We start from the raw sequence: 26,899 nt of genomic DNA, 5'->3' as shown, positions 1-26,899 counted from the left end.
TTTCTTTTTGATTATCAGATAGCTTTAGAACTCAACTCAAAACTGTTGAGTAACACGTTGCCCAAATTATATTAGCAAATAATGAGAGAAATTTCTGAGAGTTAACCTTTATCAGTAGCTCTCCCATATGCCAGGCATTGTCCTTGGTATTCTACTTATCTCATTTCTTCCCTTAAAGACCTTGAAAATTGGCATTGAATTGTAGCTGCACTCGCCAGTGTTTTGGTTGGTTTTCTGGCTCCATGCTACAATACTTCAAACATGTCTTGTTATATTCTTTTAGATAGGAATAGAAAATAATTTTCCTTGGTGTTTGATGCATCTGTGTGTACACTCTCTGACTTCTAGTAATATCGTGAGCCTGATTCAAAATATCACTGCAAGTTATGCACAATGCATAGCCTGAAACTGCAGTTATAAATGTCAGTGAAAACACTAAATAAGAGGGTCAATAAGCATTCTAGACCTATATTCTGAATCCCAATTATTAATATGAAAAAGTGCTTTATAGAAGGCCTTGGTAATTACTTAAAAGTCTGTGTTTCAAAAAGTTAAAATACCTTGAGAACTTGTCTATATACTCAACAATTACCGCATTGATAATAATTTACTGTCTCTTTTTCTAATATTGTGGTGCCAATATCTGAATTATACTCAGGCATCCAACTTGATTTCCTGAAACGAATAAGTTTGAGTGCTGAGAATTTGTGAATATTTATTATGGGATTTTTTTTTTTTTGCAATAAGACAATAGTGGTGAATTATGCTGTCAATTTGGAATGTAGACCAGTAAGTAAAAACAAACCTAAAAGAAAAAAATATACATTCCATGACTTTAAGGGCTCAGAAAAGTTTAAACATAGTGCTCCAAAATTTTACTGGAAAGTTAAATTTATCCATAAGACTAAGCATCATTTAATGTGGAATTATATGGGTTGCATGGTGGCTCAACAGGCAATCCGCCATCTGCTAGGCACTGGCAACCCATTGTGTCCCAGCTGCTCCACTTCCCATCGAGCTCTCTGCCTGTAACTTAGGAAATAACCAGAAGACGGCCCAAGTTGTTGGGACCCTGCACTTCCTTAGGAGACTCAGAAGACGCTACTGGCACCTGGCTCCTGGTTTCTGGCTATAGATCGGACCAATTCCAGCATTGTGGCCATTTGGAAAGTGAATCAGTGGATGAAAGATTTTTCTGTCTCTCCTTCTCCATGTAAGTCTGCCTTTCCAATAAAAATAAATCTTAAAAAAAGTTCACTGCAGATCTGGGGTTGTGTGAAATGTTGGTCCAGAGAAGTCGTGGGAAAAACACCCACCAATAAAAATGACATCATCAATAATGATTCTTTGACATTTAGAATTCCAGCAAATTATCAGAAATCTTGATAAACGTTTATGTCCAAGGACTTTTTTTTTCAGTGTTATCTGTAATGATAATAAAAATATTGGAAACAGGCAGATAATTTCATGGGAAATGGGTATATAAACCATAGCACATCTTTGTAAAGGAATAGTGTGTAATTCTTCAAAAATAGCATTCTCTAGGAATGTTTTATGATACAGCAAATGCTTAAGATATAATACTCATTGACATAAAAAGTTATGTGTAGAACAATGCCTCAACTATATAAAGAAATATATCATTAGAATATCTATGCCAGACTTTAAGTTCACAGTGTGATTATAGAATATAGCATGCATCTTTTAAAGTTCAAGGAAGAATTCATATTATGAAAAATTTAAACATGGTTTTTAAAAGTCGTTTGGTCACAAAATAAACTTACATATTAGATTCAGCTTATGATTTCAAAAGACGTTTTGGAATGCCCTCAATTTTTTTTTCTTTTTCTAAAATTTTTCTCTATGTTCCAAGATCTTCTGTTTTACAGTGAGAATTCATTATGTATTAATCAAGGGAAAATGAAGAAAAATATTGGGAGAAAGAGAGTTTCTGAATTCTAATCAGAGCATGAATAGTTTGCATTTTCTGTACTGGCCCTTGCCAGGAAGACTAGGAAACAATAGATTAATGATATAAATTTGGATTTTCATTTTGACATTTAGAGTACTCTAATGAAAGTATTTTGGTTACTTTTCATCATGTGCATACTTCTATTGTGTAATAACCATCTTTTGATACAACACTTCTTGTTGCCAGTGACAACTCGAATGACAAGATCTACATCTTAGAATAATCCCTAGATATACAGGAAAGCTGAGTGACTCTCAGAAATGCTATAAAAATAATCTCCACATTGTGGAGTCCTTTGAATTATTCTGGTTTTTCCCTAAATGTAATTTCTTGAGTCAAACACAATTTGATAGTGTTGGAAAAATTTATTTGGGGTTTGTGGGGGAGCAGAGTAATCTCTGTAGAACACTAGCCTGGGTGGAATAATTACTTCTGAGTAGCAAAGTAGTTCCAAGTAATCTTTTTTTTGCTACCATTGTCATACTTTCTGATGTAGAGTTTCAAGGGGGAAGTCTAATTACATTATTATACAAACTCCATTATCTTAATAGAATCATTAGGTTGAAGTCACATGACTGAAGATATAGTAATTTGGTTTCAGTACTAAATTTTCTTTTTAAACATTTATTTTTATTGGAAAGGCAGATGTATAGGCAGATGAAAAGAGAGAAAAATCTTCCATCTTTTGGTTCGCTCCCCAAATGGCTGCAATGGCCAGAGCTGATCCAGTCTGAAGCCAGTCTCCCATACAGGTCCTAAGGCTTTGGGTCATCCTCCCATGCTTTCCCAGTCCATAAGCAGTGAGTTGGATAGAAAGTGGAGCAGCCTGCACATGAATGGGTGCCCATATGGGATCCCAAAACGTGCAAGGGGAGTTTCAGCTGATGAGCATTGTTCTGGGCCACAATGTTAAGTTTCAAATAAGCTCTAAGGAAATCTATTTGGAAAAAAATATGTTATCAAACAATTCAAGATAAAGAATAAATTTTAATCTGAAAGATAGGGTCTAGCATATGTATTTGCTTTTCCTTATTTGCTAATGCCTCAAATGAAAGCATATCTAGCTTATTAATGCTAGAAGACTAAGTTGTGTCTTCTGAAATTCTTAACCACAAAAATCATGCAAACGTAGGAAAACGGATTTCTAGCACTCCATGGGAGTAGATATACTCTGCATTTTTCTATTTTCAGCTTTTTAAAAAAAGTCATTGTTTCTTTAGGCCTAAATTTACTTTCCAACAATATTTGGTCAGAAATATTGAGCGACATTATGACATAGCAGGTAAAGCTGCCCCTCACAATGCTTGCATCCCATATGGGCACTGATGGTTCACATCTGGATGCCTCATTTGCAATCACGTTCCCTACCAATTTCCTGGAAAAAGTGGTAGAAGATGCCCAATGTTTGGACCCGTTCCACCTGTGTGGGAGACCTGGAAGAGGCTCCTGGCTCCTGGCTTTGGCTGGTCCAGCCCGGGCCCTTGTTGCTATTGGGGGAGTGAATCAGTGGATGGGTGATCTCGGTCTCTCCTTCTCTTTCTGTAACTCTGACTTTCGAATGAATGAATAAGTCTTTACAACAAGGAAACAAAATATTTGGCTGAAAATGACAAAAGACTTTCATGAATCCTCAACTTCTTTATTTATTATCACCTTACCTTACCATACCTTCTTCCTCCGCTCCTCCCCATCCTCTTTCTTGTGTCTTTTCTCCTCCTTTTCTCTTCTATTTTTTCCTTACTATCTCTTATAAATTACATATATCCTTGTACAAATGTTCATTTGAATGTAAAAGGGATTCTTTTCCTAGGTTTGTTTTAATTTTACCATATTCTACTTCCTTAGCTTTATTTTGCACCAAAATAAATTATGAAGCATAAGTTCATGTCAGAAGGAAAAAACCAAGCAAGCGAAAACAATCAGAAGTATAGAAACTTAAGTAGCACATAGCAACTCAATACTTGAGAAAAAAAGTTCTAAGATTTGGAATGTCTAAAAGTTGAAGTAGGCTACTTTGCTATTCATTTTTGTTCCTGAGGAATTAAAACAGTAATTATACTTAGAGTTGTGTAAAGTTAAAGTAATTGGGAAAATGTATCCTGCTTGGTAGATCTAATGAAAATTGCTCCATTTTGGTGGTTCTACCCCTTCACATTACGTGGCTCGGTGAACAGAGATGGCCTTAGGAAGGAAATGCATTTACTAGAAATTCTGTAGATCAACTTTGGAAGTAGGTATGACTGTGGAGCTGATGTCCTCTCAAGTTTACTGGGCTACAAATCCAAATGTAACTTGGATATAGTTCAGTGCTTTAAGTGTTCCAGTCTACACATGGGAGAGACATCATGTTGTAATCAGAGTGATGTGAGGGGGCCATTGTCGTAGCGCAGAGGGCTAATTTCCTGCTTGCAACACTGGCATGGCATAATGGAGTGCCCGTTTCGGTTCCAGATGCTCTGCTTTCAGTCCAACTCCCTGCTGATGCACCTGGGAAGGCAGCAGATGACCTCACCTTGGGCCCCTTTCTCTTCCTCCTTCTCTGCCATTCTGCCTTCCATGCAAATAAATAAATATTTTTTAAGTAATGTGAAAAGAACATAAACCTATTCTGCTGTTTCTCAGAACCATTCAGTGTAATCTGACTTACAACCTACACAACATTTCTCAGGCTTTGCCTCACTTAACTCCTGACCCATCCCAAACCTTTTACACTGACCCCCGAGGCTCTCACATGCCAACTGTCTGTAACTCTCTCAAAACAAAACTTTTCAAATACCATGAGAGAAGGAAAAGCTAAACAAGCAAACATAAAACCTGTTCCTTGCTTCATATCTAGTTTTTGTTCGTTTTTTCTGATTCTTAAGGAGCACATACCAGAAACCAGGCTTACAGAGATTAACTGATTTTTTTTTTGATAATTTCAGGGGTAGGAATATCTGTGTTAATACTGATTAAATCCTTGCCTGTAGTCCCTTCTATTAATCCTAAAGAAGGAGGCATAACCAATGTTAATAATCCTTATTGGTAAAGAATTTGCAATCTCATGAAAAAGACTGGATAAAACCACATGAAGTAGACTTAAAGAGAGAAAAGATTAATCAACGGTTCAAAGTTTAAGAGCTGTATCCATCTATATATCAACCTTGTATGCTGACCATCCAACTTTGTATAGCTGGGGAAGTCAAGGAAAGCTTTGTGCAAGAGATAAATGTTGAATAGATGTTTAGAAGATGTAAAAGAGCATGGCTTTGGAAATTAATAGAAAGCTAGCCTGAAGAGTTGGTGGTTCCACTTAGCTGTTAGACAAGAGGTAAGTGATATGGGAACTTTTTCTCATCAGTTGGGGATGCTTTTCTCCCCTCATGAGCTGCCATATTACTTCTCATGTGGACTCATTGTTGCTCCTAACACATTCTACTTTGAGTTAGTTAATAGAAAGTTTATTTTAATTTTTAGAAATTTTTTATCAAGACATATCAGAACTATTTTTTTCTTTAACTGTAATTAACTATGTAAAGATTGTCAACAACAATACAATAAAATATTTAAAAAAAAGAAATTTTTTATCAAGACATATCAGAACTATTTTACTGAGTAATTTTTTATTCCCTCTTGTATTTCAAATGTTTCACAGCAATTATTGGCATGTATGTGAAATAAATAAATATATATATATATATTTTTTTTTAATTATTTATTTTTACTGGAAAGTCATATTTACAGAGAGGAGAGACAGAGAGAAAGGTTTTCTATCCGCTGATTCACTCCCCCAAGTGTCCACACAGCCAGAGCTGAGCTGATCCAAAACCAAGAGCCAGAGTTTCTTCTGGGTCTCTTTCACCGGACAGTGTTCCAAGACTTTGGGCTGACTTCTACTGCTTTCCCCGGAGCTGGAAGCAGAGAGCAGCTGGGATATGAAGTAGCAATCATATGGGATCCCCGTGCAAGCATGCAAGGTGAGGACTCTAGCCACTGGGCTACTGTTCCACGCCTGTATCACGGCCCCACCTTTTTTTCCTTTTTTAAGATTTATTTCTTTCATAGTAAAGGCAGATTAACAGAGAGAAGGAGACGTAAAGAAAGATCTTTTGCCCGCTGGTTCATTTCCCTAGTAGTTGCAATGGCAGGAGCTGAACTGATCTAAAACCAGAAGCCAGGAACTTCTTCCAGTCTCCCACAGGGGTGCAGGGTCCCAAGGCTTTGGGCCATTCTCCACTGGTTTCCCAGGCCACAGACAGGGAGCTGGACTGAAGGTGGAGCAGCTGGGACATGAAGCAGTGTCCATGTGGGATCCCATTGCATTCAAGGCTGTTAGCCTGTTGAGCCATGGCTCTGGGTCCATGATGTAAGTACTTCTATAAACATTTACCATAGACTTTTGAACTCCTGATGCATGAATTCTTTGTAAGATTTAATGTATGTTTTAAATGATGGAATTACACAAAAAGTACCTATTGATTGGTGATTTCAGTCAAGCTTTCATCAATGTTCATCATTTTGTCAGTATAGGTTTGAATTTATAATCTAGACTTGTTTTGGAAAAAAATGTTTAGTGTTTATTTTGTTTGTAAAAATGATACATAATTAGTCTATGTATAATTGCTAAATCCCCTGTGTGTTTTCTGGATGGAGTATATAAAACAAAGAAAGATTGCTGTTTTTCAAGCAAAAAATACATGTTGTTTCAACTTAGGGCAGATTTACCTTTATTTGGGGTATAATAAAGTACATAGCAGGAGAACTGGATTAAAATACCAACATGGTCTCTCAATGGGGATTTCTGTAGACAGGTCTTAAATCGGAACTGTTGAATAGCTTCGAAAGTTAAAATAATTTAAACATTTTTAAAATAAACACTAGTTTTACTTTGTTGTTATGATGACAGTGCAGCTCTCTGTTCCCAACCCCTTTCTCCAGATATTTCAAATTATCATGGAAAATGAAAGTAGAAGATAACTTGGTATTTGTGTAAAAATATTTGAAATTTATGCACTTTTCCCATAACAGACATTTCCTATGAAGTTTTTCCACATTAAACGTACCCTTTAATTCTATTTTCCACAAACTTTCTGAAGAACTTGTGTGTGTGTGATCAGGCTGAAAAGCTATTTTTGGTACAGATGCAAAGCCAGAGATGTCCTCTTTGGAAAGTTGAGAGTAGCTCTTTACATTAACTTCAGAACAACGGGAGAAAGCGCAGCAGGGGATCTTAAAAATGGCAAAGGGATCCAAGTACTTTGTTATTCTAAAGTATTCCAGAAATCAAATTTCTGTGCTCTGGACAAATGGGCATTAAAAGCATTGCCACAAACTATAGACACGGTATTCTTTTTCTTGGCCTCACCGTTTTATTGTGTATTGGCTTTTTGGTTTAATTCCAATGGCACAGTCATAAATGCAGGCTTTCTCTTCTGGGGATTGAGGCAAACAATCATCAAATAAAAATCTTTGATAGTCTGCTCTATTATAAAATGCAACACCTCTTCTTAAAAAGAAAATGCATTTTCCCTCGACAAAAATCGTGTGAAAAGGGAAAATTTCACAAACAGAGAAGAAGAAGAAAAGAAGATGTTGGGATACTTTAAACAATAGTGTAAACCATATGTTATTCCTCAATAAATTTCAGTTACAACTGTAGGAGTGTGTGAATTACACAACTTTGAGAAACAGAAAACTGAATGAATAGTTTCAGAGACGGGGAAGAATTCTAACCACAAATATTTGTTCATTGTGATACTTATTTTCTTAACTGATGAGATGAAATTTCAGTTTGTTTATGAGAACCAGCTATTTCTTTCCCAGCCTGGGCAGTTTGCTGAATGTTTTTATATGAATGAAAAGTCCTCTGGCAGGGAATAAACATGATAAGGAACTTTAGCAGTTCCCTGTTACTTTTCTTTTAAAATTTTGTAGACCTAGCAGTCCTTTGATAGGTTGGAAATATGTATTTCTCAAGGAAGTAAGGTTGGATTCTCTGAGTGTATTTTGCATAACAGCCCTCTCGGCAGTTTTATGGTTTTTGCATAGCATGTAGGCAGAGACTGGGATAGCTGGATCTTTCCTGGTTTCATTAGCATAGCCCAGCCCACTTCCAACACACGCCCAGCACTACCTCATTAACCATTGGGACTGCGGCCAAAAGCATAAGACTACAGCGAATATAAGGGGAATTATTGGCGAGAGAGCTGTAGACCAACTTAGCTCTGAACCCATTACTTTTCCCCAAATCAGAAAAATTTTACAGTTACCGGAACCATTTCTCATGCAGATAAGAATTCAAGGTTTTGATCTGTGATTTTTGTCTAGAATAAGTAGCTGCACCATAGTAAAACATATAATCTAGCTGCATGTTCCTAACTGCTTCTGTTAATCTCTCTCCCCTCATCTCTCTTCTCTTTCATTTGTTTATTTTCTGGATAGCTTTGACATTGTAAACCCCAGACGAGTTGGAGCCTGGCATCGGAAAGAGGTGTGCAGCAACGATTTCTCCTCTTGTCTTAAGAAGTTCACTTCTGCAGGAGGGAGTCTGAAAATGACAGGGGCAAAGAGGAAAAAGAAAAGCATGCTGTGGCGCAAGAGGCATACTCCTCAGTGTGAAGACATTAAAGAGTGGTGCAGAAGGCGGTTACCTATTCTGGAATGGGCTCCACAGTACAATGTGAAGGAAAACCTGCTTCCAGACACCGTTTCTGGAATCATGTTGGCAGTTCAACAGGTGACACAAGGTAATGTACTGCGTTTGGTTTTCCAGAAGACATGTCTCTTTGCTTTCTTGGAAGAGCCCTATGACATGGGATGGACAATTTAACTAATGATGTGATTATTAACCTGGGGAAAAACACATGGAACACTTCCGTACAGTTTTCCTTTGAGTTCTCTGTGTGTGTCTGTGTGTGTCTGTGTGTATGTATGTGTGATCTTCTGATAGCTAGCATTAAATCCACTTTTGTGTGGCACTATAGCTTTGCAATGTTAAAATCCATACTGTTTTAGAGTAAATGACTAGTTAGTGTGAAAGAATCAGTCTTTCAAACTTGATCTTGTTGATGATTTCTTACTCTCACTGAATCAAGCTACAGTATAGCTCCTGGCTCGAAAACAGTTGTGATTGGACATAATTAGCAGCACACAATGTCCTGTTGTGGCCTTGAGAGTTGCTATAAGCAAGGAACAAGTCTTTTCTGTACATAAAGAAGGCTCTTTGCCAAGAAAATCATTTGCAAAGGGAATCTTCCATGTCCTCAGAGCTGATGTTTTACTATGTATGCCAATTTGCTTCTGTATCGTATTATCTGCTGCAATTATGTCTCAGTAAGAAATTAAGACTGGTAAGAAGTATATATATATTTTTTTATTTTCCCAAAGCAATTTCTAACTGATATTCTGGACTTAGCTATTTCTTTTTGGTAACATTTAGATAACAAGTCTGCATGTCTGTGCACTCTGGTGTTTGTAGGGGTGTGTGTGTTGTTTTAAAGGGATATTTATTACAATTCAGGTCATAGGTTACTGCCTGTAGGGAGAAAAGGAGGTAATTTCTCAACTTTGAGAATCTGGAAGAGTTTTCTTGGCACAGATAATGCTGGTTTCTATTTCCTTTGAGTGTCACTACCTCCCTGGCATTAACTATTCTTCACAGTGTTAAGTACTCTTTTTAAATTGTTCTGTTGCTTCAACAGACTGGTTTGTGTATTTGTATTTTCACTGTTATTAGAAACATATGTACTAGTAATTTTAACTTTAGGACACATAATATAATCATACTTTATGAGGTTCCACTCCCTGGATGGCCTTGTATTACATCTTTAAGCACCTTTTGGCCAATAGTAAGTTGTAATGATCTTTCACAAAAATGCAATGTCAATGACAGGCTATGGTATTTTTAGCTTTGTTCTTATTGGATTTTAAGTTCAAAATGCAACACTGGCACACGATTTAAAAGTTTAGGTGATGAACTTAAAATGACTTTCTTTCAGCATGTAGCTTCAGCACATTACAAGTTTATTCTAATTTTATGTAAAATGAAGAATTATGCTTTTAATAATATTAGGTTACTAAGCAAATGTTGGTATGTGATAACGTCACTGGTGGTATCCTGTTGGTGATGTGTATAGTTCTGTGGTGCTTATTTGAGTACAGCTCTTGAGGGTTTTTGCTTTGTGAGTCGTATGTTTCATTGGTTATGAAGAAGCACCTGGTCTGATGAGAATACCAATGCTTACTCAGCCTTTTTGTCCATGGAAAGTTATGGATCTGGATGTTGGTTCTCTTGGAAAACATCAGGGAAAGGATAAGACTACAAGGTTAGGAAGGACTTCTATGATTGTGTTTGCAAAGGAAAAAGGCTGTTCATCCTGTAAGTAACTTTTTTTAAAAACTAGGACCTCCAACTTTTTCATGTTCATCTACTATGAAGAATTAAGAAGTGAACTATTGGCCATTATGTGTTGAAAGTGATGTATCAAACCCTCTTTACACCATCTCCCTCTCCTTAATAAAACCCTCAAACACTAAAATCCTTCCATTCTGTTTGTGAAGAACAGGCTCAGAAGAGTCATTTTCCCTGTACTTTATACCTGAGATGTGGTAGATTTTTATTTTTGAATTTCAAAGCCAACACTCTTAACATTTTCGTTTTCTACTCTTCGCTGCCAAAATAACCAGACGTCATGAAACCAATGTTGTTAGTAATGGAGCACACTCCTTTGAAAAAGTGTGAATATTCTTCCTTTCAGCTTATGTTTGCATTGAGGTTCCATCCCTGTAGTTTACAGACTCAAAGGTAAAGTAACAAGAAAAATAACTATGGTAAGATATGGAGTAAGGGAGTGATCCAGACAGTGTTATGTCCTATGTATACATCTACAATATTGGAAATTATTTTTAGCTGTAATTCTTCAGGAAACCTAGGAGAAAGTAGGGGACAATTTTGTGTTTTTCATCACAGTAAAACATGGACATAAGAAATAACAGCAATCTTCTTAAAATATGGGTTTCAATTACTCTACATAGTTGAATTTTGTGAAATTGTCAAGTTCAGTGTTTTTCACTCCCAAACACCAGAAATTTGTATCATTCAATGTAATAGATATTTTTTATTCTTCTCTCTTAAGAAATATATCTAAGATTAAGGAGGATAGGGAAACTAACTTTGAATGTTATGTGTCAATTTCTTTATGCAATGACATGTTTTCATTTTCTTTATACTCACAAGTTTAACCCTCCACCAAAGAACTCAATAAGTAATAAGTAGAAAAACTATTATTCCTAGAGAAAATACTATTCTTGGTATTTAAAATACTAAGAAGCCATTGTAAATTATTGTATTAAAAATGTTCTAATTATTAACTAATAACCACTTCTTGGTGATCTGTATTTGACTCCTTTCTGGCATTTTCTGTGTGGAGAATACTATCGAAGCTCTTTTCTTTGCGTTTAGATACTGCTATTTTGTGCTTTTCCACTACATATCTGCTCTCTTTTAAGCCTTTCCACATTTTTCTTCCTCTTCTACTTGTAAAACTTCAGTGCCCAAACTGTGGCTTTCCCCAAAAGCACCATGGGTGGTTTAATCTGCAGAAGATTCTTACCATCGTCACTATTCTCATGAAAGTTTCTTTTCAGCCTGAAATCTATACACAAATTTAACTATGTAAACCTAGAATGGTCCAAAGCACCTCAGATTCAACAGATGAAAGCCGGTTTTGACAGCCGCAACCATCCTGTTGGAAATAGGCTGCATATAATACTCTGCTGCTGATTGGTGATTCAAGCTTCTTGTTCATGTGGGTCCTGGGAGGCAGAAGGCAATGACACGGTGATTGGGTCCTTGACCGCCATGTGGGAGATCTCCTACCTAAGGCCAACAGCTTCTGACACTACAGGGAGTGAACCAGTAGTGAGAGTGCTGTTTACCGCTCAGTCTCACTTCTTTACAAGTAAACCACTCATTTTAAAAAAAAAATGGCCCAACTCTTATTGTTTCTTTTTAAATAAAAAGGTGATATAAATTTTTCATGAATTTGATTATGTTGCTTAAAGTCACACAACAAATAAATAGAAGAGACTGGATTTGGACTCTTAATCCGGCTCCACGACCACACCGCCACTGTTAGAGCAGAAAAAGTCCTGGCGATCATTCTGTTGTAACCCTTCTCACTTGGATACAGTCTCCGCCAGGTTCCTTTGTTTCTGGCCTTTAAGGCTCTTTTTTCGCATCAAGCAGTCCTGCTTCATGATTCCTGCTGCTGCCTTGATTCGTTGTTTCAATTGTTGAACTCCTTCTCTGTCTCCGCCTATAGGCCACTTTTCATACTGCAGCCAGAATATCATTAAATTTAAATACATTGCTTTCCTGTTTAGAATTTATGACTATTCTCTATCATTATTAAAATCCAACACTTTTAATCCAAAGCTCTACGCATAGAGATCTCTCTTCTGAGAATCCTTCCTAATCTCCTGGGAAATTTTATGTTTTCTTACCTCTTACTCCATTTGTACCTCTGGTGTCTCTGCCATAAGCTTTAACACAATGTATTACAGTCTTTCCTTGTAACTCTTTCCGTACCAGTCTGTCAGCTGTGGCGGCACACACAATGGCTGCATCTTTACCTTCTTATTCATCTCCACATTGCCTGGTGCAGAAGAGTTAGGTTTTCAATAAATGAGCACATTCTAGGAGCCCCTGATTGTTCTATTACAGCACACTGCCACCCAGGGAAGAAAGTTAAATTTATTTACTTAAAAACAAATGAAATAAAGATATCAATAGTTAAAATACATGAAAACATGAGCAATTGATTTCTTGCAATTTCTCTTATTTCTGAAAATTACAAACTTGCAACCCTTTAGTAAAATCTGGTGTTTGCTTTGTCTTAAATGGTACTTTAATTTCTTCTTTCATCAGCATCAGCAAATATGAATAGTTTTTATAATAATCCAAAAGCTTAACTTTTCTTAAAAAAGAAAAAGAAATGGCCAGACAGGGACAATATTCCCAAGGAACAAGAATTGGCTGGACCTATGGGTAGTTTCACTAGTTTCCATTGCCAAGGTACTTTCCGGCATCTTTTGTTGAAAATTTTTAAGCTCATTCTTGGTTAAAACCTTTTTATAGAGGTTATATATAATTAGCTTCCTGAATTATATCCACGCAATTTTCAGGTGTATGAACCTGGACTAATATATTATAATGTTCTTCATATCTTTATAGTCCTGTGTGCCATTACTCTGTTTAAAAAAAAAAAAGATTATGGAGTCCATGTCCTATACCAAATTGTTGAAGGGATTTCTGCCCCTTCTCAAGGTTTATAAATTTAATACACATGTGTTCATTTCAAAGAAAGAATAAGAAACTCGAAGTCACTCCTCTCCTATGTTCAGGAAGCATTCTGTATTTGAAGCATTTTGAAAGTTTATGAGCTCTGCTTATTAATAGCAGGTAGGAATAATCAATAGTTAGCACGTTCTTTACCTGTCTCGAAGGCCCTCACTTCCAAACGTATCTGAATATAGGCAAGCTTTTGTAGAGCAAATCATTAACTTAAAACATATCACCAAAATGATTGGAAATCTTTTTTGAAATTCTTCTTTTACAAGTTACAATTTTGCAGGTGCAGGGCTTCCCCCCGCAAGTCCCTTCTCTCCCCTTATTGGAAATCAATAGTTAAAGACAGTTCTTTACAATATTCAGTTCACTTGCCAGCATGAATGATTATTTGAGGGAAACAGCTGCTTTGCTTGAAACATGAAAACTCAAACATTGAGACAGACTGGAAACCTACATGACGTCTCATTTAAGTATGGGATCCACTGAGAAGTGAGTGTTTCCTTTGCATTCCAAGGGATCACCTGGAGTTTTTGTTCCCAGACCATGAACATTTTAAGCTGCTATAGAGTTCAAATCACAGTGTTTTGGGCCCAGCAGAAAAGATGAATGATCTTTGCAATTATGCAGAATGTGTGATATTAATGGCATTAAAACATATGTGTGGAAGCTCAGCTTTGTTGTATTCCTGAGGGCAGCTTAATGATACGTGGAACAATATGTGGACATTCCAGAAGCATAATGCTTTGCAAAGATTAAAAGCTTGTCTGGGCATTCTTCCTTGCACTGTCTCAGCCTCAGGGGATACAGAACTCCTGAATTAGCTGTGTCTTTAGCCCAAATCGTTTAGTCATTACCTTGTCTCATTAGTGACTGCTGCTTTTAGGAAAAATGGCAGCAAACACCCCATCCCTGAGTCTGAAGTATGTTTTCTCTGACCCACACCAGGCATTCAGAGAAGTAGTAAATGAAACTTGCTGGCGTTTTCCTTCCTTTCAATTTTTCCTTCATTCCATGACCAACTGTTACATGATAGCCCAAGACATCCCTCAGAAGTACTTTTTATCTCCTTCATGTTTTTCTCCAATATTAAAGATATAAAAGATATTAAAGGACCATTTACATATTTCTACATCCTATTTGGAGCTCTCCAAGGAAAGTGTTACGACCCCCTTTTGAGGATGTTGAAGGTGTGAGAGTGAGCTGCATGATCTACACCCTGCATGGCCTCTGTGTTGGCCAGCCAGGAGCCATCCATGCTGTGTGTAATAACTGCCCCTCAGTTTTGTTGGGAAGGCAGCCTCTCTTCCCTCTATGGAATGCCCAGTTTCAGTAAGTTCTACTTCCAGCTGATTGGTGGACCTAGTCCTGCTTATCCAGGACTGTCAACACTAAGGACCCATTGGAACTATCTTGATTCTTAAAAGAACACTTGAGTTCTACCTCAAGTGATTAAGCCAGAATTTCTGGAGGTGGTGCCAGGCATGGAGGCAATATCTTTCTCTTTTTAATTTCTTTTAATTAACCTAGATGTTTTTGAAGGCAGACTTTTTTTCAGAGAGAGGAAAGACACCGAGAGACCTTCTATCTGTTGATTCACTCCCCAAATGGCTGCAAAGGCCAGAGCTGAGTTGATCCAAAGCTGGAGCCAGGAACTTCTTCCAGTTCTCCCACATGGGTGCCGGGACCCAAGGATTTGAGCCATCCTTTGCTGATTTCCTGGGCCATAAGCAGAGAGTTGGATCAGAAGTGGAGCAGCCAGGACTAGAACAGCCAGCCATATGGGATTTTCAGCCATAACAAGTAGAGGATTAGTGTACCATGCCTCTGTGTTGGCTCTGCTATCCCAGGTTTTAATGTCTAGTAGTTCTTGGGGTTATCATTAGACACAGTTTACTGGTCCAGTGGAAGGTCTGTGGCCTAGGATTTGATAGTTTTCACATTTCCATACTCCTGCCAGTGACTGATTCAAGAATAAGGACATCCTTCTAGATACCAGGATATGGATCTGCTGTACTGCAGGCTGGCCAGACACGTTTCAAAGTGGCAATGGCAATACAAACGATGTGAATGGTGCAGTCCGTCTTGAGCCCTGTACATTTCAGAGCTTTCTGGAACAGATTGATGATGGTGAGGGTGACACCTTTCTTCAGCCAAGGATGTTCCACATCCTGAAAATGAAGCCAGTTCTAGCAAAGGGCTCAGCAGAAACTGAGGGGTCCTGCTGGCAGCTAATCAGAGTTCTATTTGCATGCACAAGCACTTAATCACGCATTTAGGTACTATTACAACTTAAACACATTACATAGATTGATTCTAACCTTATGAAACCCAGAAAGATAAGTATTGTGTTTCCCATGTTCAGAGTGAGAGGAGCTTGAGCTCAAGACGTCAACGGAATTGTCTACCAGACCAGACCAGTCCTTCTAATGCTCCATCTTGCTGCTTTTTTCTGTAGCAAAGGTTATCACCCTTCTGCTCAATGGTCCTTTCTGGAAATCAGGGAGTGACTGACTAGTAGTCTTGTGTCCTTTAAAAGACATCTTCAAGTTATCCAATTCTGCAATCTGTACCTCCTTAATGTCTCTCAAATACATCTGGCAATAATTGTCCTTGTGTTAACTCCCTTGATCATAGCCAATATAACATTTGCTGGGATCAGGGTTGTGCGTAGTGGTAATCGCACCACCAGCATCCCATATGGGTGCTGGTTTAAGTCCACTTCCAATTTAGCTACCTGTCGATGTTCCTGAGAAAGCATGTGGGTGCCAGGGACCAAGGATACAGACCATCTTCTCATTCTGCTATCGTTTATTTCAAGCTGCACACAAATTTTGAATTAGGTAGCACAAGTTTTATTCTTAAAATCACTTCAGCTATACCATTGGAAATGGATTTTTCATGATATTTAACTTAGGGTAACAACCTTTGTTCATATCTTCTTGTTGGCCCCTTTTACTTTTCTTATATTTTTCCCTTATCCTTTCCTCTTCCTAGCCCCTTTCGAGAACTCCAAATATTGCTTTGGGACTGAAAATACATTTTTACTGGCATGCACAACCTTGGGAGCCAACTTTCAAACATCAGAAAGTTTCATTTTAACACTGAGGATCCCTGCCTCGTTTCACCATGTTTGTAAGTGCCACAGTAGGTGGGCGCTGATTGACACCTACACCCTTCATGGGTAGCTGGACCTTCTTATCATTGTGTTTCAGAACACTCCCTACTTCTGTTTATACACAGACTGCTTAATTCCTGCTGTTAATTCTGCTCAGAACAAGAACACCTGCTAACACCTTGACTATCCAAACACATCAAACCATCCCAAAACACAAGGCCTTCTTTGTAAAAAAGATTTATATATTTTACTTGAAAGTCAGAGTTATAGAGTGACAGAAAGAGACAGAGAGAGGTCCTCAGTCTGTCGGCTCACTCCCCAAAGAGCCGCATTAAACAGAACTGGGCTGAAGCAAAGCTAGGAGCCAGAAGCTTCCTCCAGGTCTCGCACGTTGGACTCAGGGTCCCCAGGCTGTGTGCCATTCTCTGCTAATTTCCCAGTCCATAAGCAGGGGGCTGGATTGAAAGCGGAGTCGTCAGGACTCAAAGTGGTGTCCATATGGGTTGCCAGCACCACAGGGAGAGGATTAACTGCTATTTTACTATGCTAGCCAGGGACAAAGTTTTTAGTATAACAAACAAAAAGCAGAACTTAGCAGACATAGCTACAAAAGTTATGTATGTTATGTTATATGTTGTGTATAAACTACAATTGAAATGTCAATGAGGTGACCACAGAATGTGGTTAAGAAATCACGTTTGTTTTTAACATATTGGTTACTCAATACTATGTCAATTAATTCCACCACAAAGTTAATTGTTGCTGATGGTATGTTAGAGCTTTTAATTGATCGGGGTGATACTCTGCTGGTTCTGCCCTCAGACCAGACAGGGTCTCCCTAAGAAGCCGAGGAACTTGACTGGACTATAAGATGCCGGACTCTATGTTTAATATATGCTTGCAAAGAGGAAATCTCAACTGAACTTGAACTGTGGTTATGCAACAAGGTGGAGTAATCCACCATGGGGGGAGGGTGTGGGGAGGGGTGGGGAGAATCCCAGTACCTATGAAACTGTGTCACATAATACAATGTAATTAATGAATTAAAAAAAAAAGTCAACTGATGTCTCATCACCTGGATTAGAGTTTTCAAAAACCTTTATCCAGCCCATGCTCATTAGCAGGCAGCTGGATTAGACACAGAACAACCAAGGACTCAAGCTGGCTCTCCAGCTGGGGGCACAGGCAAGGAAATGCCAGCTTGCTCTGCTGTATCACAATGCTCTTCCCAATATATTTGTCACTCTGTCAACATCTTGTCCTCTAGCTACACTGAAGTCCTCTTGGTGTGGATGACTCAAGGCTCATGCTTATGTTGCTTCTGGACATTTACACATGCTATTTCTACCTACATGAATAATATAACTCTTCTTCCTGTGTTCTTGTTGCTTGATTATATCTTGCCACATTTCAGGGCTGAGTTTAACTCAGTGGTTCTCAACCTTGGAGACACATTAAGAACTTTCTGTGGCACTTGAAAAAAAAAAGTCATGCCAGGCATCACCCTGAATCAATTAGCTCAGAGTCTTTGGGAGAATTTAGAGCAAGTAATTTGATGTTCTGGGGCTCATTTTACTCAATTAAAGAAAAAAAAATAAAGTAAAATGAGCATCCAGGATGAAAAACGACAATCTTTCAGCCAGCAATTGTTACCCGTTTTGTTTCCCCACAGTACTCTCATTTATTGACTTAATAAAGTTTATTGTTTTTCATTCAGGTTTGATTTCTCTTCTAAGCTCCATATTCCTTGAGGTCTGGGTGTGTTTCCAGTGAGCAGCCATCTTGGTTTTAGTGCTTAAAGTCCTGGTTCCAGGAAATCCTTTCAACTCCTATCCAGGGTAATGAACACGGCAGACAGTCAAGTATCTTTTGACAGTGAAACATTGTCATCAGGACAGGTTGATGAAACTTTCCTTCGCCTTACCTCACCAGAGAAATTTTAAAGAAGTCTGTGACTCTGGATCATACAGCTTCTTGATCGTGTTGATGATCTGCATGCTTGTGAGGTTTCATTCACATTCACAACATGAAAGCATGATATACTTTGCCTTAAATCCTCTAATGATTAGAACTAATGACCTCCGATTAATGATAACTTGTGAACCAAAAGAATGTGCTCTCTGTTTTCACACAGTGGTGGTTCTTGAATATATGTACATTTACCCTGGGAGATCCATTTGTAACATCACTTAGCCTGGAGCCTGCTGATTTGTGAACCAGACAGCTGGTTAGACTGTGGTTTGCTAATAACAACACTAAGACCACTGCAAACCAGTTATTAGAGAGAAATAACTTTCATCATTACCCACACAGTTTGGGTTTGATTTTATATGCATAATTCTTGGAAGTTCCTACCACTACCTAATTATTTTATTTTCAAGAAAACTTAAATCTGTCTTGCAAAGGTTAATTATTCATTTCTATTCAGAAAATAATTGGAATAATACACAGTCTCTTTGCTATGTTCTTGGAAAGAGACGGGGAGAAGTATAAGACAACAATCAGGGCCACAAGGGGTTTATTTTTTCTTTCCGCCCTCAAAAAATGTGTAAAAGAGTCTGTGAGAATAGAATCTTGCTATTTTAACCTTGAAGATATTGTCCTGGTATTATGGGTGTGTAGGATGGGAACATTTTCTTAATGAAAGTTTGTGGAGGATTGATTTCAGCTACTTTTTGCCTTGAGTGAGTTGTATAATCAGGACACTGCCAAAGAATTGTGTTTATTCAAGAAAATGAAGACTAACACAATCCCGTCTACTTAGTCAAATGTGGAATAAATATTTGGTGGTAAGCAGTGAGTGAGTCCGGAGGCAAAGGCAGCAGTCTGAACAAGCTGGCGACGGTTCTTTAGATTCAGACGCATGGTATTTTATGAAATGGCACTTTTCAAGAATGCTCCTCTTGGTCATCAACTGGAATGGATATGTCAGGAACTAGCTTCATGGGAACCATTTGGGGTATGGCAAACCCTGGCCCCATGTTAGCTGAGTTAGTGGGCTAAAACATCAGTCTAGCCAAGTTGCCGTGGAGCAAAACGGTTTAGATCTGAGCTTCAGGAGGCAATTCTTTTCTGGGATGGCTAAGAGTCACATAGGTTCTGTGAAGAAAGAGAAACACCAGAGACTACTCAGAGGCAGACCTTCTGTCTTTTTTTTTTTTTTTTTATGCTGGTGGTATGGACTAACAAGTAGGAGAAGTGAGGAAAAATATACATGCTTGGAAATGCCTACGTGCTGCTAGGAAACGCACGTCCATTTTAGAGGTTTCCACAACGACTCCTCTAATTAACACTATTCTTTGGGTGGGAGGGTGGCAGGCGATGGAGAGAAAGGATGTGGATTGTTCTGTTATTTAAGTTGAGGTTGTGGCACACTAAATGGAGACTAGGGGATGCAGTTAGGACATTGGGGATGGTAAGACTGGGGTGAGAGCATGGCGGCAGACTGGTAATGTTTGGCACGTATCAGCCCATGGGATTTGAACACTATAGATGAAATAAGAATAAAGTATTAGGAACTTAGGCAAACTGTAGGACCAACCCAGCTGTGTCAAGGCTGGCATTGTGGCATAGCGGATAAAGCTGCTTTGAGTCCCAGCTACTCCACTTTCATTTAGCTCCCTGCTAAAGGTCTAAAAAAAAGTAGTGGAAGATGGCCCTAGTATTTGGTCCTCTACCATCCATTTAGGATATTGGGAAAAATTCCTGGCTCCTGGCTTTGGCCTGATTTTTTCCTGTCTTTGTGGGAAGGAACCACAGATGGAATTCTCTCTCTCTCTGTCTGTATCTCTTTGTCTCTATCTCTCTGTCTCTATCTCTTTGTCTCCCTTTTTCTGTAATTCTTTCAGATAAATAAAATTGTTAAAAAAAAAAAATGAAAACAAACCGAATCCAACATTCAAAGTGGAAAGAGGTCTGAATTTCAGTCTAGGCTGCCAGCATTATTGCCACATCTCGATCTTTCCTATTTTCTCTCTAATGAATGAGTAGACGTCAGATTTGAGTGTGTGAGCCCAAGCACAGGAGAGGCAAAACTTCAGCCCATGTATTAGTGCCCCTAAGTTTTGAATAGGTCGGTGAGTTTCACTGTTATAAACTTTAAGTGTTTCTTCATCACTAAAAATGTATTGTCTTTATTTGAGTTTTGGTACTATAACTATCAGTTTTAAAGGATGTGGAACATGGTACTTAATCTAGTTAATATTTTAATGTAACTATTAGCCATGAATGTAGTATTTCAGCATTTAGCATCCAAACGAACCGTTACTCTAGAATAAATCTAAATAATTTGAGAAGTAATGAAGTATCAATGTACCAACGTGCAGAATTCTCAAATCCTAGGGATCTCCTCGTTTATACATCTAATGTGTTTTCAAGCCAATCCATTCTCAAGTTTTTGAAACCCAAAAAGTCATCAGTGATGCTTTTAGGTTTATCATTTTATAGCGGGGAGAAAATGGCCCTGAATAGTAATTTTCTGGTTTCAATAAAACCTATAATATACATATCACAACAAAAAGTTATTTTATTTCTGCAAGTCAGGAGAGTAAATGTTATTCTGAAAGGTCACAACCATCAGGCAGGTATCAGCAATCAGATGGCTTCTTTGTGAAGTTTTTCTGTTGTTTCAACTATGTGTGATTTTCTGTTTTGACTTCTTCCGAGCATGCTGCCCTGGCTTGCAAGCTTGGTTCATCACATTAATCACAGATACAGTCACTTCTGACATCACACAGAGGCCATCTTTTCAAAATATATTTTCATGGAGGATTTCAACTTCACTTTTATTTGGAAAGAGAGATCTTCTTTGCTGAAACTAGCTGAAACTGAAAATTTCTCTCTTCCCTGCAGAATATAATGCTTGATGACAGCATCTCAATGGCATCTAATTCCTACAAAAATGCTGGCTACTTAATTAGCTCCTTCATGCTGCCAGTCTAGGTTCAAATTTTCTAGATTTACCTGGATTCTTTTCTCAGCAGCTTTCTTTCAATTCTATCCCGTTTACAAGTTACCTCCTTCAAGGGTCAGCCTCAACAGCACATTAATACTCCTTCTGGAATAGATTAGATCTTTTACACATTACCCTCTATCTTCCGACACTTCTTTTTTGTAGCTTTTATGTAAAAAAATTTCATGATAACTTTATTATATACAAGAGGGAAGTAGCGTCATCTCTGTTTCTTCCCCAATTATTTGTTCTAGTTAAGTGACCAGGAAAAAAGGTCTTGAATAAAAATCAGTTGAACAAAAGTGGATAGTACTTTATTTATTGTATTTAACACTTCATTTATTTATCAGGCAGAGAGAGAGACAGAGAGAAGGAGAGGGATGGACAGAAATCCTACATATTCTGTTTCATGCTTGAAATGCCCACAACATCCAGGATCCAGAATTCAATCACAATCTCACTCATAGTGGTAGGACTCAAGTGTTTGAATCTTTATCTGCTGTATCTTAGGAAACTTGATCAGAAGTTGAGGAGCTGCAACTTGGGCCAGTCACTTGACAACAGAAAGCAAACATTCTGAACTTACCACTGCACCACACCCCTGAACTTATTTTTTCTATTTATTTTTCAACAGAATAGAAGGCTGGCATTAAGAGAGGCTAAATAACTTTCATAAAATCTCAATCATGAAGCTATAATTCAAATTTGTGTTGGCCTGGTTTCCTAAATTTTACAACTTCTCCTGTAAGTTCAGGGGATAGCTATGTAATTCCAGGGTCATTGAGCTTTGTGCTGCAAATCTCAGCTAAAGAAGATATGATAATTCACTTATCAAGGGAACATTTTCTTCTGAGATTCATGCTTCTGTGTCAGTTTCAGAAACTGACATGCTTTCAAGGAATATATGCAAATCATTTACAGTTTTTTCCCCGGTAATACTTGCAGAAATATCAGAAGTGTTTAGTTGAGGCTCTACTAATGGTTACGATTTTATGCAATGAGAGAGGCACTATAGTATCATTGTAAATGTGGCCCCTTACTCACAGTAGCACCATTAACCTTCTAGTCAAAATCATTTTAGCCTCATAATGCCTATGGGCAGCAGAGGATGGCCCAAGTGTGCTAGGCACCCATGTTGGAGACCCAGAGGATGGTCATGGCTCCTGGCATCAGTTTGGCCCAGCCCTAGTTATGGTGGCCATTTGGGGAGGCCTCTCTATCTCTCTGTATCTCACTTTCTCTATACTTCTTTCAAATAAATAAAATAAATCTTTAAAAAGGAAGAAAATGTGAGGTGACTCTTCTCTATCTAGAATATGCCACTTCTGCTGTAAAAAATGCAGGCTATTTTGTAGATCATCATAAATATTGATTCGGTGCACTTTTTACCACTAACCTCTCCTGTACTCATGCATATAGCTCTGATTTTTAAGACTTTCCTAAAATGTTATTTTCTCAGTGGAAACTATTCCACTGATTCTATTGGAAATCTTCCTTCTATTTTTGCTCTCTGAAGTCTCCTCAATTATCTGATGATGCTCTGATTTTCCACTTGTTAATATTATTTATTTTCATTTAATTGAAAGGAAGAGTGAGAGAAAAGGAAAAAAATGTTGGGTTTCTTGTCAACCCTAATGGAGAGCCATTGGTTTATCTTAAGAAGCACCAGAGTGGTATGATAGGGTTTGTGATCTACAATACCCACTCTGAAAGCAACTTATGTTACATACTTGAAGGAGACAAGAGACTCATTGGGATAGACTAATAAGAGAAATTATATTCAGGAAGAATGCATGATGTTTTGGATAGCATACGTTTTAAGGAACAGAGGGAAAAATACATCCCATCCATAATAAGGGGACTGGACAAGATTTGACCTGTGTCCTACATAAGCTCAGGATGCAAAAGACAATATTTTGATGATGACTTCTGGTTTTCTTAATTGGGTGACTGGAAAAATGGAAAATACTATTTTCTCAGGGCATAAATAGGAAGGAACACAACTGTTTAGTTTTATTTTTGGTACATCTTATTATGTAGGAGTTGGTGGAAGCAGGGCTCAACACAGACAGTATATTCACATTTGTTGTATGGGTTCCTGAGGGATGTTTGTTGATGTCCATGTGGGACTAGAGTTATGGAGAGATAACATTCAGATGTATTACTTGTGCTGTGTTAACATCAGGGGTCTGACTGGGTTAGAATGGATAGTGTGTATAACAACAAACAAAAGGAGTCAAAACTGAAGCAAAGTTGATCAACAGTAAAATTTAGGGTTGTGAGAGATTAAGCAGCTGTCAGAGAAGAAGGAGAAGATATGGTCTCTGGACATGATGGTGCTTTGGAAGTCAATGGCTGAAAGTATTTAAGAACACTTGTTTATAGAATAAAATGTCCTTCAGGACAGGAAAGAGTGATGATGAGAAACCAAAACACTGAAATTGAAAAAGCAAACAATAGAGACCATGCTAAAATCAGAATCAGGTCTCCCCAGACACACTGTTGCATGATTCCTCGGGAAGGTGAGCGCTTTCAAAACTACATTCATTTCTGAAAGTTAAGTCCATACTTCAACCAGGACTCAAAGAATCTTCTAGGCAAACTTTTTGATGCAATATTCTGTAATTCTTATACCTTCTTTAAAATTTGGTTGTTTTAAACTCTGTTTTTATTACTCAAATAAATTATTTAGCTGCTCAAGATTTAGTCTTCCAATTTGTAAAATGAGGGTAATAATACTTAAAACATGGAAAAGCTGTGTAGTGGAAATTACAGAACATAAATTGCTCTGGGCAAAAGACAGTGCAAATGAAGTGTTTAACGAATGCGATCATTGATATATTATTCTCTACTCTCTGTGATAGCACAAACGATTATGTGTTTTGCAAAAGGCAAGGTGTTTTGTGGGGGCTGTGTGCTGACACAATCCGGGTGCCTAGCAAGCAGTAGGTGTTTAGTTCGAGGCAGATGCTTTCCTGTCCATGCGTTTCATCTCTGTTCCATGGTCATGAGTGGAAGGGCAAATGATGCTGCCCATCCGACTTGCCAGCAACCTTTCAGAACAATTAAGATTGAGGAATTCTAAGCATTTTGGAAAATGATAAGAACACTTCTCCAAAATTGCCAAGGAGGAGTATTTAGAACTTCTTTATAAGTAGTATTGACAACAACTGCCAATTACATAGCACTTGACCTTGGCAAGTACTTTGTGCATTGATGTGCACACACACAACATGCTTCAAAAATCTTGTGGAAAATGGGATTAAGGGATAAGTTTATTTTGTTGTGTGTACTTTTTCACAATTTTCATTCCCCAAACTTTTGTGAAGATTCCTTGCGGTGTTTCTCTCATATGCACGCTTCCACTCCCATACTCTCAATCGCTAAAAAAAAAGAAAAGAAACAGAACAAAAACAAACACAAAACCCAAAAGGGAATGAAAAGCCCATGAAGCGCTTTAGGCTCATTGCATCACTCTGTTTAGGTTTTTAGGCAAGTGAGCCAGTGCTGTGTCTATGACTAGGTTGAAGAACATTTTAATGACCATTTGTATATCCCGAGTCCATGACTATTTTCATTTGGTTTATTGTGCATAAACTGTTTGGAGAATTGCTGGATAATGGTGCTGCGGGGAGACAAACATCATTATTGCTTTTGTATGATGCTGAGTGTCTAAGCTGCCTCTTTCTCTAAGGCTGCATTGTGTGCGATGGGATTGCCAGGCTGGACTGCAGCTGTGTCCCCTGATCTGAGAAGACAATTGCTCCTTAGTCTTGGTCAGAGGCAAAGATTAGCAATGTGCACCTTCTTTGACTTTGTTTTTCCATGTTTTCATGTGGTCCTCAGTGTTTCCTATTGCACACTTATCCACTTGAAGTCAGTGAGGTGGCTAATCCTTTCTGGAAGACCCTGGATTATTCTAAGTCGACAATTAACTCTTTCATAACATAATGGCTGTATAGAATCTGTCAGGAAAGCAGTTTAAGCCACAGTAGTCTGGAGGTGATGCCCCTCTCCCATGCAGGCTCTGATGTTTGCTTCTACCAGTCTGTCACTACCTGGTGAAGAGCTGATTCACACAATCGAAATTTTGAAAACAGTTGTAACATCCTTTCATGAAAAATATTAAAACATAGAAATTACAAAGAGAAAATCCTTTAATTTTTTTAAAAAAAATATGTATTATTTATTATTTTTATTGCCAAGTCAGATATACAGAGAGGAGGAGAGACAGAGAGAAATATCTTCTGTCTAATGAGTCACTCCCCAAGTGAGCGCAACAGCTGGTGCTGCACTGATCTGAAGCCAGGATCCAGGAGCTCTTCCAGGTTTCCCACGTGGATGCAGGGTCTCAAGGTTTTGGACCATCCTCCACTGCTTTTCCATGCCACAGACAGGGAGCTGGATGGGAAGTGGGGCTGCCAGGATTAGAACTGGAGCCCATATGGGATCCTGGCACATTCAAGGCGAGGACTTTAGCCACTAAGCTATAGCTCTGTTCCCCTATCCTTTAACTTTTGTTAATGGTCTTGGACAAGGAATCCATTGAGTTTTAAAGTCTAGCTTGAGAAAATAAATTCACTGCTAACTTGTATATTATTTTTAAATTATTGCTACCTTGAACTCTATGTCCTTTTCTCTTTTCAACGTTGTAATTGATGCTTACTGTTTTGCGACTGTAAATCCTGGATTCTGTAACTTTAGTGGAAACTCTGCCAGATACTAAGGGTAGGGATAGCGTTTATTAGAATTCCCTCCAGTCAGGCTTCTATGATCTTGTTTTTGGTTTTGTTTCGATTTAACCTGACCATCTTTATCCTCCAGTTTTGGAGTACATGGGATTAGAAGGTCATTTGACAACTCATTAACATTCATAGTTTTGGGACTGGCATTGTAGCATAGTGGTTAAAACTGCTGGATGCCGCTTATGGGCTCAGGGTTGATATCCAGCTGCCCCACCTCTGATCCAGCTTGTTGATGCACCTGAAAAACAGCAGAAAATGGCCCAAATGCTTAGCTTCCTTATATGCAAGGGAGATCCCGAAGAAGCTTCTGGCTCCTGGCTTTGGACTGGTTCAACTCCAGCCAGCACAGCCATTTGAGAAACTAGCAGATGGAATATCTCTTTCTATGTCTTCCTCTCCATAACTCTGCCTTTCAAATAAAGAAATCTTAAAACAAAACCAAAAACACCTCATGCTTGATTGTGGCTTCTGCTGGGGTTAAACTGCTGAAACAGAAATAATTCTTGAGCCAGTAATCTATTTAAAGCTCCCAGTCGAGGATACATGTTGCTGGATTTTTAAAATATGCTGGATCTTTCAATCCACTTCCTCTCATTCTAGCAATGTTTTGCTTTCCTTATATGTCACATTCAGGACCGTATTACCAGTGGCTACTATGATGGCAGTCTTTTTCTCTGTTATCAGGACATGTCAGAATCTGAAGTAAATACAGTCAGGGGAAACAAAGAACTGGCACGTTTTGTGTGAATTTATTACAGAGGATATGCCTCTGGATTCTGTCATCTTT

The 26,899-nt window shown here is 38.2% G+C and overlaps 1 protein-coding gene across 2 annotated transcripts in view; it reads left to right on the top strand.

The window, feature by feature from the left end:
• Positions 1 to 8,123: 8,123 nt before the first annotated feature.
• The window catches only part of SLC26A7 (solute carrier family 26 member 7), a 118,416-nt gene continuing 99,640 nt past the window's right edge, over positions 8,124 to 26,899 (top strand). For both annotated transcript variants that reach the window (XM_058668805.1, XM_004597226.2), the window contains exons 1-2: positions 8,124 to 8,253; positions 8,393 to 8,697. In XM_058668805.1, the coding sequence (XP_058524788.1) occupies positions 8,505 to 8,697 (193 nt within the window). In that variant the 5' untranslated portion in view covers positions 8,124 to 8,253; positions 8,393 to 8,504. The remainder of the gene's footprint in view (positions 8,254 to 8,392; positions 8,698 to 26,899) is intronic.

Source organism: Ochotona princeps, chromosome 9 (assembly GCF_030435755.1).
Source record: "Ochotona princeps isolate mOchPri1 chromosome 9, mOchPri1.hap1, whole genome shotgun sequence".
NCBI lineage: Eukaryota > Metazoa > Chordata > Mammalia > Lagomorpha > Ochotonidae > Ochotona > Ochotona princeps.
The sequence above is the reverse complement of the archived record's forward strand: the minus strand, read 5'-3'. Positions and strand labels throughout refer to the sequence as shown.